The sequence below is a fragment of the Sorex araneus genome, chromosome 4 (assembly GCF_027595985.1).
Source record: "Sorex araneus isolate mSorAra2 chromosome 4, mSorAra2.pri, whole genome shotgun sequence".
NCBI lineage: Eukaryota > Metazoa > Chordata > Mammalia > Eulipotyphla > Soricidae > Sorex > Sorex araneus.
The window spans coordinates 78,648,562-78,659,419 of NC_073305.1; the positions used below are offsets into that span (position 1 = coordinate 78,648,562).

General features: G+C 63.0%; 1 protein-coding gene across 1 annotated transcript; it reads right to left on the reverse strand.

Moving 5' to 3' along the window:
• Positions 1-215: 215 nt before the first annotated feature.
• On the reverse strand, positions 216-10,419 carry AARS2 (alanyl-tRNA synthetase 2, mitochondrial). Its single transcript, XM_004605832.2, has 22 exons — positions 10,183-10,419; positions 9,049-9,240; positions 7,991-8,136; positions 7,566-7,733; positions 6,809-6,953; positions 6,468-6,613; positions 6,264-6,372; positions 5,949-5,987; positions 5,755-5,866; positions 5,151-5,284; positions 4,804-4,948; positions 4,447-4,619; positions 4,230-4,343; positions 4,002-4,142; positions 2,819-2,956; positions 2,612-2,721; positions 2,414-2,522; positions 2,074-2,196; positions 1,841-1,951; positions 1,245-1,328; positions 1,062-1,172; positions 216-659 (listed from the first exon to the last, which is right to left on the reverse strand). The coding sequence occupies exons 1-22, from the start codon at positions 10,417-10,419 to the stop codon at positions 495-497; spliced, it is 2,952 nt and encodes a 983-aa protein (XP_004605889.1). The 3' UTR covers positions 216-494.
• Positions 10,420-10,858: the final 439 nt, after the last annotated feature.

The window sequence follows — 10,858 nt, forward strand, 5'->3', positions numbered from 1 at the left end:
AGCTCGAGACCCTGGTGCTAGACGCCCTTCGGGGTGCCTGGATGGGTCTGGCTTGTGGGTTTCTGGCGTGGCCCAGATCAGGATGCACAGCGGTCTTCCTACCTGCTGTATGTGCGGGGGGCCACACTGTGAGAGACTGACACCAGAGGCCAGCTGCTGGAGGGGAAGGTCTGCTGCTGACAAAGCAAAAGAACCTTTGAGAGCTCACTCTCTCCTCTGTGAAATACTTTTTAATGAGCACAGGCAGAAAACCTGTATCTTCACACTCACACTGTGGGGAGGGAGGTGACTGGGCCCCTCTGCCGTCCCCAGTCCATGTGGCAGCCTTGGCGGGGGCGCCCTTCTTCAGTTCAGCAGCTGGATTCCGGTCTCCAGTCCTGGGCTTCAGGCTCAGGGGCTGTTCTCAGGCTCCTCCAGGGCTCCAGCCACCAGCGTGTCCCCCCCCATCTGGACTCATCCGAGCTCCCAGGGGTTAGGGGGCGGGGCGCCCTGGGTCAGAGCTGGTTGAGGGCGTAGGCTCGGGCCATGCTCAGGGCAGCTTCCAGGTCCGAGGTGCTTCCGGTGCCCTGGGCCACCACCCGGGAGCCCCAGGCCTTACCCCCCATGTGGCGGCACACCTCCAGCGCCCAGGCCTCCGCTGTGAAGGCTGGTGTGGCACCCTGGGGACAGAGACACCGGGGCAGTGACGCAGAGTGGCTCTCCCCACCCTCTGCTCTGTGCACTCGCTGAGTGGAGCAGTTGGCCCTCCTCCTGGCTCAGGCACCAGGGGGTGGGGAGACTGACGCGGTGAGGCTAAGAGAAGGCAGGGCGTGGAGGTCAGTGATGGTGCGAGTGTGTGCATGGGTGTGAGCATGTGTGTTGGATGCACATGCACATACATACGTGTCCACGTGTATCAGCAGTGTGCATACATGTGACTGAACATGTACATGTGTGTGTGCATATGGCATGAGCATCTGTGCAGTCGTGTGTGTACACGTGTAAGCACCTGTGCTCATATGGTTGTGTGTGCGTGTCTGTACATGTGTGTGTGTGCATGTGTGTGCCCTCCCACACCTCACCTGTGCCACCTGGCAGGCACACAGCACGCGGCCGAGGGGCTGGGGGCTGAGCAGCAGCACGGAGGTGTGGGGCGCCTGCTCACACAGTTGCCGGACCACCTTTACCAGCACCTGGGCAAGGAGAGCTGAGAGTGACCCCGAGGCCCCTACTGCGTCCAGACCCTGAGCCCAGCCCCCACTCACCGAGAGGGACTCAGCAGAGACGGTGTCTACGATCACGGGCCCCTCTGAGTGCCGTTTAAGCAGTTCCTGGGTTTTCTGGGCAGCCTGGGGGGGCAGGGTCAGGAGGGTAGTGGAGGGGTCGGCCTGGGAGGCAAGGCCCCCCAGTTCTGCACCAAGCCCCATCCACAGGCCCCCTCCGCTCCTCATCTCTCTCCCTGGCAGTGTGACCTTCAGCCTGGAGTGGGGGTGGCAGGGTCCATCTGTCCTCACCACCCCCATCCTCCCCACTGCCCTTCCTCTCCTTAGCGCCTGGCCCCCACAAATAGGCCACTGAGGTGCGCATCCCCAGGCTGGAGCACAGATGGACGGGGGCGGGCGGGGGCTGGAGCAGGAGGTGCTACGGTGGGGGGGCCATTAGGGCTGAAGGGCTCATTACAGCAGCTTCCTGGAGGGAGGCTGGGCCAGAATGGGGGCAAGAGTGCAGGGGGTGGGTGAGGGGGGCAGGAGGCTGGCTTGGTGTCTGGCAGGAGAAGGCTGCTGCCCCCTTCCCCCTCCTGCGCCCCTCCCCCCACCGCCGGGGCTTGTCTCCACTGTGTCTCTGGTTTCGGGGTGCAGACCTGGCCCACTTCCAGCTTCCGGACGGCGGTGTTGGCACGCCGCTGCAGTGTCTTCAGAGCGGCCTGCAGCTCCCGCCGCTGCCACTGGGGCATCAGGGCCGTGTCCACCGCCTAGACCAGAAGCTGTCCCTCATCCCCAGCCTGCCGCACGTACCCTGGTCCCACCCAGCACAACCCCGTGGCAGGCTGCAGGGGGACTGGAGGGGGAGGGAGGGGGGGTGTGGGACCCTCACGTCTGAGAGCCGGCCCATGTCCTTGGAAAGCCTCTGTGCCTGCACGGTGTCCCGGCTGCCCCGGTTCAGTCGCTCAGCGGCCGCCTCGACCTCCTGGGCCAGGCGCTGGCCCACCTCGCGGGCCTGCAGGGGGAGAGCAGGACGGCCAGGCGCTCTGGCTTTGTTCTCCCGGGCCCAGGCCCCTCAGAGCACGGCTGGTCAGGACCTCACATGAGACCCCGAGCAGTCAGCTGGAAGTAGCCTGGGGAACCCGTGTGGACACAGATCTGCCGCTGGGCACCTGCGCCCCCGCGTGTGCGTGGGTCCTATCCCCGTCTCCAGGCCCCGCTGGCTCGCCCACCTGCTGGGCCTGCTCCCCAGTGACTGCCAGCAGGCGGGTGGTGCCCTTGGTGAGCTGGCGTTCCCCCGTGATGACCAGGTCCCCAATCGCCCCGGTGCGGAGCAGGTGTCTGCGGGCAGAGAGAACAGGAAGTTAGGGAAGGGCGGGGGAGGGAGAGCAGCGGGAGCCCTAGAGCCAGGTGGGCCGGCGGGGACTCACGTGCCACAGCACAGCTCCACAGATGTCTGCAGTGCCGCCTGGGAGGCCGGGTCCAGGGCCTGGGCCACAGGAACCCCCACCGACACCACCCGCACAGGGTCCGGATACACCTGAGGGTGAGAGTGAGAGGCCCCACGTCCCTATGCTGGCTGGCTGGGAGGGGGAGAGGGGGTGGCCACCCCCACCCCAAGGGCTCCCCCAGCTCACCTCGTCCAGGGAGCGCAGGCCTGGCACACGGGCCGTGAGCGCCAGGGACACTTCCTCTGTGTACACGGCCTCATCCTGCTCCACAGCTTGGCGCACAGTTCCCTCCACCACCCGGAGCTGCTCTGGGCTCAAGGGCGCCTGGAGGGCAGGGGGAGAGGGGTTAGTGGGGAGGAAGGGGTGGATGCCAGACGGCCTCGAGCATGTAAGTGGTGTGCAGAGAATCCCCACTCTCCCCAGACTCCCAAGGGAGGCTGGCACCTAACGTGTGTGATGGTGAGTTAAAATCAATCTTTACAGGGGCCAGATAGCAGAATGGGTAGGGAGTTTGCCTTGCACAAGGCCGACCCAAGTTCAATATCTGCGCCCTGCCAGGAGTGACTCTGAGTGCAGAGCTGGGAGGAAGCCCTGAGTCCCACCTGGAATGACCCCGAAGCACAGAGCTGGGAGGAAGCCCTGAGCATCGTCCAGTATGACCTCCAAACAGAGCAAGCTCCTGGGGCGGTGTCAGGGCTGAAGCCTGGGGCCTCACGCTTGCAATGCACATCCCCAGCCCCTTGGTAAGACACCTGAGGAGCAGGCAGCTGTCCTCTGAAGCTACCTGGGCATCGGGCCTACCGGCCTTTCCTTAGGCACTGGAAGTGGCTGGACAAGAAGCAGCTGTGTTCAGTCAGGGAGCTCTCAAGGGGCAGCTGACTGCAAGGGGCACAGGATAGGGAGCAAGGAGCATTGGGGGGCGGGCGCCCTGTGAGTGCTTCAGTCCACAGGCAAGGCAGATGAGAGATCATGTGGGTGACAGCAGAAACGAGGGAGCTGGGTGGGGGGCGGGGGGCTGGGGGCTGAGGGGATGGCAGGGGTGCAGAGAGGGGCTGGCCTGACCCTGCCTGGCAGCGGAGGGGTCTGGGAGAGGACAACCTCTCAAGGTCCCTGTGAATGGACAGCGGAGACCCCAGGGCCCGAAACCTCCAACTTCCCACACTGGCCCAACCATCCTTCTCTTCCCCAGACGACAAACCGTTAGTTTGCAGCATCAGACATCCTGGGGCAGCGCATGACCCCTTTAGATGGGTACTCACTACCGCGGCCCCCCAGAGTTCCAGAGTCACCCCACTGTCGAATTGACCCTGTTCTGCCCATCCCCCCCGAAACGATCCCTTCACACCCGCCTTTCTGGGGTGCTGCTCACCTGGGTGGCCACGTCGAAGCGCAGCCGATCGGGGCTGAGGTGGGAGCCCCGCTGCTCCGTGCTGGGGCCCAGGGCCTGCCGCAGCGCCCAGCTCAGCAGGTGGGTGGCTGTGTGCTTCTCCATGCAGCCCAGGCGCCAGGCCTGAAACGCCAGTCACCCAGGGTCCGGTGAAGGTGATGGTGATAGGGTGGGGGGGTGGTGCAGAGGAGCAGCGGGGCGGGGCCCTACCTTGTCCACGTGCAGTTGCACCTGGTCCCCCACCTGCAGGCACTCAGGGGCCACCACCTCATGCAAGATGAAGGCCCCGCAGACCTGGGCGCGTGTCACTGGGAACAGCACGTCCTGGGGGAGGGCCGGGCCGAGGACCCGGTGGACTGATCAGAGCCTTTCTTTCTCCTGGGCGCCCTCCCTGCTCCCTCCGCGTCCTGCGTGCGTGGGGGCTCACCTGCTGCCCCGCCCGCACCAGGTAGCCCCGGTCTGAAGCCTGGCCCCCCTGTTCAGCGTAGAAGTTGGTCCGGTCCAAGAGGAGGCCACAGCGCTGGCCGCCCCCCACGGCGGCCACGGCTTTTCCGTCCTCGGTGTACAGCTGCAGGACCTGCGCCTCACAGGGGCTGAACTCTGCAGTGGGAGGGGTGGGCAGAGGTCTGAGGGGTGGGGGTGGTGGGAGATGGGGGTGGGGGGGAGGGCGAGTCCATGTAGCAGGGGGATACAGCGCCCCCTAGTGGCTGCCGCGGGAATGCAGGGACGTCAGACCCATCTGGGTCAGGCAAGCTAGTGGCCACCCAACTGGTCCCGCTCTCACCGTAACCCCTGCTGGGGTGCAGGGAGTAGTCGTACTTGTGGCTGTCGTCGGTGGGGGGAAGCCCTTGGCGCTGCAGCTCCCCCAGCGCGCGGACGTCGAGCTGCAGCCCCTGCTCCTGTGCCGGCTCGGCCTGCCGCGCGTGGTGCTGCAGGAAGGCACGTGGGGAGCTCACAGACTGTACGCCCACGTGGAGCTCAGGGGCAGGCCGTCCGCCCACCCCTCTGATGGACAGGGGGCGGGGATGGCTCTCTGGAGGACCTCCCCTCCTCCAGGAGCTCAGACCTGGGAGGGGTGAGGCGGCCAACAGAACCCTGGTTGGCTGGGGTGGGGGGGTCCCCAACCTGTACCTGGGCCTCCTCCTGGGCCAGGCGGGCCAGCCCAGCAGAATCCAGCTGCACCCCTTTCTCTTCCAGCATCAGCTCCACCAGGTCCAGGGGGATCCCCAGGTTCCCGGAGAGTGACAGGGACCAGGCGACCTCAGCTATGAGGAAGGAAAATAAGGGGAAAGGAGGGGGTAGGGGCAGGAGGGGGAGTGTGTGTGTGTGGGGGGGGGCGGGCAGGACAGGGTGTTTGTGTGTGTGGAAGGGGCAGGGCAACATAGGGTGTGTGTGTACGTGTGTGAAGGTGGCAGGACAGGGTATGTGTGTGTGTATGTGAAGGGGCAGTACAGGGTATGTGTGCGTGTGTGCGTGTGTGTGTGTTTGTGAAGGTAGCAGGACAGGGTGTGTGTGTATATATCTGTGTGTGTATGTGAAGGGGGCAGGACAGGGCGGCGTGTGTTCCTCCGACCACCCAGAGACCACCCAGAGGCACACATATCTGGGCAGCCTGGGGAAAGCGGGGTCATCCTCTGTTCCCTGCTCCCAGGCCAGAGCTGGGGGTCCCTGAGGGAACAGCAGGGGATGGAAGGGGCAGGGGTGGGGGGCGGGTACACCCCAGTGCCCTGCTCACCTGGGAACAGGTCAGAAGGTCCCAGGCGCTTCAGGGTCCTGTCGATGATGCGCCGGCCCCGCTCTAGGGAGGCCAGGAAGGCGGCCTCGCCCTCCGACACCACGCGGGCTATCTGCAGGGCGCAGGGTAGTGCAGGGCTGGGTGGGGGGGTCTCCCTCAGCTCAGCAACCCCCTCCCGGGGCCGGGGCCTGTACCTGCTCTGCATTCTTCCCCAGCTCCGGGTAGGCGTCTCCCTGCCGGACGAGGAGAGGCCTAAGAAGGGGGGACGGCAATCAGCCTCCCCCCACACCCCCGCCAAGATATCCACCCTGGGACTCTGCCAAGCGTGTCTGCGTCTGTAGGGGGTCCAGGCAGAAGCGGGCCCCGGGGTCCCTGAGCAGCCCCAGCATCCTCCAGCGGCTGGCAGGATGCTGCACCCTGGAGGAGTGCCCTTTCTGGGGCACCATCTCTGGCCCAGCCCCCCGACTCCCCAGGAAGGCCCTGCAGAGGTCCCGAGGTGCCGCCCTTACCAGTGTCTCCACCACCACCGGCACCAGGCTGCTGAGGAGGCCGGGGGGAGCCCGCAGCACCTCGGCAGAGAACCGCACGGCACGCCGCAGGATGTGTCGGAGAACCAGTCTGGAGGGTTCAGAGCCCAGATGTGAGTGGCACGGGGGTGGGCAATCTCCGGCCCCGCCCACAGATGTCCCCCACTGTCCCCCGATGTGACTCACGGGGCACCCGACATCCCCGGGGAAACGCCGTCAGCGATGCAGACACTGAGGGTGCGGATGTGGTCGGCCACTACTCGGTAGGCCGTGTCCGTGCGCCCCTCGTCCAGCGCCCCGACCTGGCCCTGGTAACGGGGTGCCCCACAGCCCTGGGAAGCAGAGGAGACACAGGAGTGTCGGTCACCGCTGGACTGGCCAAACTAAGGAGGCAGCCCCCCCACGCCCCCCAACATTCTGCCTAGGGGGTCGCACCATTTGGGGGTGGGGGCGGGGTGGGCACAGCGGGGTCTCTGCAAAGCTGGACAGCCAGCGCAGGGAATGGCAGGGCAGGCGGCCGGGCCCACCTGGTGGATGGCGCTGAGCAGCGGGGAGAAGAGGTCCGTGTCGTAGGTGGAGCACCTGCCCTGCAGCACCGCCACCAGCCTCTCCAGGCCCATCCCCGTGTCCACATGCTGCTGCGGCAGGGGCTGCAGGCTCCCATCGGCTTCTCTGGAGGAGAGCGTGGGGTGGCCCCAGCCCAGGTCCGAGACCGGAGAGGAAAAAGACAGGGGCAGGTGGGGAGGGAGTGGAGGGAACCATTCCCAGCCTCACCCCAAGAGCAGACGGTGATGGCCCTGGGGCCCACCCTTCCTCCTCAGGGTGATCACCTTCCCCTGCTTGGGTGCCCCTACTCGCTGAACCCAGACACCCTGTTTCCAGGACAAAACTCTTCAGATTGGCAATAATTATATATTTTGTTGTTGTTCTGGAGTTACATCAGGTGATGCTCAGGGGTCATTTACGGCTGTGCTCAGGAGTGATCCCCTGGTGGTGTTTGAGGGACTAGAGGGATCAAACAGACATCAGGGAGGGGCAAGGCCTTCACCTCTGTACTATCTCTTTGGCCCCAGCAGCCGATCTTAAGTGATCGTCAAGTTCAAGTCCATGTTGAAAGAGAGCCGAGGCCAGAGAGCAGCATGACTGGTCTGAGCCGTGAGTTGCCTGCGATGTGCTCCGAAGCACCACTGCAGGCCTGCTCTCCCACGAGGGCACCCTAGGCTCCCAAGGGCTACCAGGGCCACTCTGGCCAGGGAATTTCCTCCTGCTTCAGGACCCCATTACCTGTTATGCTGCATGAAGACCAAATTCCACAGCTCCACCAGCTGAGGGGCTCCCACCCCTCCAGCGAGGTCATAGTGGATCTCGGTACAAGGCCCACAGGGGCCAGTGTCCCCCATCTCCCAGAAGTTCTCTTGTGGTCCAAAGGCAAGCACACGGCTGATAGGTACCCTGGGAAGAAAGTGGGGAGCCTGGTGGGGAGACACACCCATTGGGCCAAGTGCCCCTTCTGCGGCCCCAGCAAACAGGAGGGGTTGAGCCCACAGCGCCCTGACATACGCCCACAGTTCCCTGACATACGCTCATAGCGCCTTGACATACACTCACAGCGCCTTGACATGCTCACAGCGCCCTGACATATGCCAAAGGGCTGACAATGGATGTTGGTCACCCTCTGCAAGTTGACAAAAGTGGAGGTGTGGACTCACCCTAAGCTGAGCCAGATGTCCCTGCTTTCCACATCTGGGCCAAGCCCCATCTTGGGGTCACCACCAAAATAAGAGACCCAGAGCCTGTCCTCAGGGATCCTGTAGACCTGAGTCAGCAGTTCCCAGGCCATGCTGCAAGCTTCCTCCTGCGGGGGTGGGGGTGGGGTGCAGAGGCAGAGGATGGAGAGCCCACGGAGTTGCATGAACCCAATCCTCAATGTCTGACCACCAATTTGCCTGCCCACCTCGTGTCCAGAGGGTTTGTGCTTATCTGTTTGGAGAGTGGTAGGGTCGGATATTGGGTCATGTCTAGCTATGCTCAGGGATCACTCCTGGCATTGCTCAAGGGGTCAGATGTGGCATCAGGGATGGAACCTGGGTTGCCTGGGTGCAAAGTAAATACCTTTCCTTTTTTTTTTTTCTTTTTGGGTCACACCTGGCGATGCACTGGGGTCATTCCTGGCTCTGCACTCAGGAATTACTCCTGGCAGTGCTCAGGGGACCATATGGGATGCTGGGAATCGAACCCGGGTTGGCTGCGTGCAAGGCAAACGCCCTACCCACTGTGCTATCGCTCTAGCCCCCAAGTAAGTACCTTTCCTGCTCTACTATCTCTCTGGCTTCTGTTTGTCTGGGCCACACCCTGTGATGCTGGGGGATAATTCCCTCTTGTGACTGGGGACTACTGGCAGTGGTGCTTGGGGGACCATGTCGGCATTTGCTATCTTCCTGGCCCCTCTGCTCGAGTTTCTTCCTGCCCAGAAAGCTTCGTTCTTCTTCCTCTCTCTCAAGTTCCCCAACTACTTCTCCAAGAAATAGACCCTCGCCAACTTGACCTGGGATGACTTCCCTCCTGCATCTCCTGTTACCACTGATTGTGTGTTCCTACCAGCAGTGACCAGCCATCAGGCAGCAGACAGTCCGATTCTAGCACTCAGCCTGTCGAGTGTGAGACCCACCTAAGCAGACCCAGGGAGTAAGGACAGGGCTTGTCACGAGCCCCGTCTCGGCTGAACACGAGCCCTTCCTAATCCCAGGGGCTTCCCGGAGACACTCACCTTAAAATATTCCCCCCCAAAGGCCCAATTGCCAAGCATCTCAAAGAAGGTATGATGAGAGAGGTCCCGGCCCACATCCTCAAGATCGCTATGGCGGCCTCCAGCCCTCACACACTTCTGGCTGTTGGCCACTCTTCGGAAGCTCGCCATCTCACTGCGGGGATCCACGGTACCCAGGAAGATCGGCTTGAACTGGAAACACACGGAGAGGATGGAAGAGGTCTAGCCCAGTCCCTCAGTAGGAGGGGGGTGTGGGGGACAGGACAAAGAGGGCTGCAGATGGGCTAGCTATGGCAGTGTGGTTTTGGTCAAGAAGGCAATGGGGGACCTGGGTGCCTCCCGTCAGTTGTATGGGGGGTGGCACACAGGGGAAAAATAAATTATGAAACAGACCCTTTACTAGAGTGGTAAGGGGAGAAATGTGCTTGCTGGTGGCTGAGAACAGGGTACGGCATGGCTGTGTCCTTCATCCCAGCCTCTTCCACCATACCCAGAACCTCCAGGGTACAGAACAGAATGCACAGGGCACTCCCTAACAATGTCAGTACTTATAGGGATGCGACCGTCTCGCCCATTTTATGGATGAAGACAATGGCGTCTGGTCTGGAGAGGGTAAGAGGTGCACAAAGCCAGATGCTGAGGGAACATAGTTTAGCAAACTGGTCAATCAATATTTATTTGACGAATGAATTTTATGTATTTATTTTTGGTGTTTGGACCACACCCAGCGGTGCTCAGGGATTACTTCTGGCTCTGCGCTCAGGGTCACTCCTGGCGGGGCTGGTGAGGGCGCCCATATGGGGTGCCCAGGATGGAACCCCGGTCGACCACATGCAAGGCAAACGCCCTACCCTCTGGACCACCACCACTCCGGCCTCACGAATCGGTTTATTTTAAAACACGAAGGACATGAAGCCAAACAGCCCCCGACACTGCCCCATCGGCGGCACACCTGCTACTAATGAACGCGGCCCCTATTTAGAAGGGCCGGCCAAGCTCTCGGGACCCTTAACCAGCGCCCCCAACCCTGCCTGTGCGGCACCGCCTTCGGGCCCCGCCCCCTGCCGCTCTCGTCCAATCCCCGCGCGCCATGCGCCCGCAAGCCCCGCCCTGCCGGCGCGGCTCAGCCCCCACCTGGTTCATGCCGGCATTGACGAAAAGCAAAGTGGGGTCCCCGCGGGGCCGCACGGAAGCCGAGGGCACCACGCGGTGGCCATGGCGGTCCCGAAAGAAGCTCAGGAAGGCGCTGCGAACGGCGGCGGCCGCGGTTGGAGGGGGCTGGGATGAGTGCGGCCGACGGCCCGGGCCCGGCCAGGGGGGCGTCCTTCGAACGGCCCACCGCAGCTGCCCGGTCGCTACTGACGCCGCCATCTTAACTCTGGGCAACGACTTCACGGGGTCAAAGGGCACTCAGGGCGAGAAAGCGCTGTGGGGAGGAAGCGGGTGCTGCGAACAGCGCCCCTAGCGGGTGGAGGACTTGGGTGGGGTGCGGGCAGCTCATGCCTCCAGGGTGGAAATGAATGAGGAGATTCCTGGTGCACAGTAGGCCCTTAATCCATCCGCACTTTTTTTTTTAAATTGAATAGAACCCCGCCAGGAGTGATTCCTGAGTACAGAGCCAGAAGTAAACCCGGAGCACCTTCAGGTGTGCCCCGGCCAGAAAAAGCAAGTGTTGGGGCCTGAGAGATAGTACAGGTAGTACAGCGGGGAGGGCGCTTGCCTTCATGTAGCTGACCGGGGTTCCATCTCCCGCATCCCTTATGGTCCCTTGAGCACTGCCAGGAGTGATTTCTGAGTGCAGAGCCAGGAG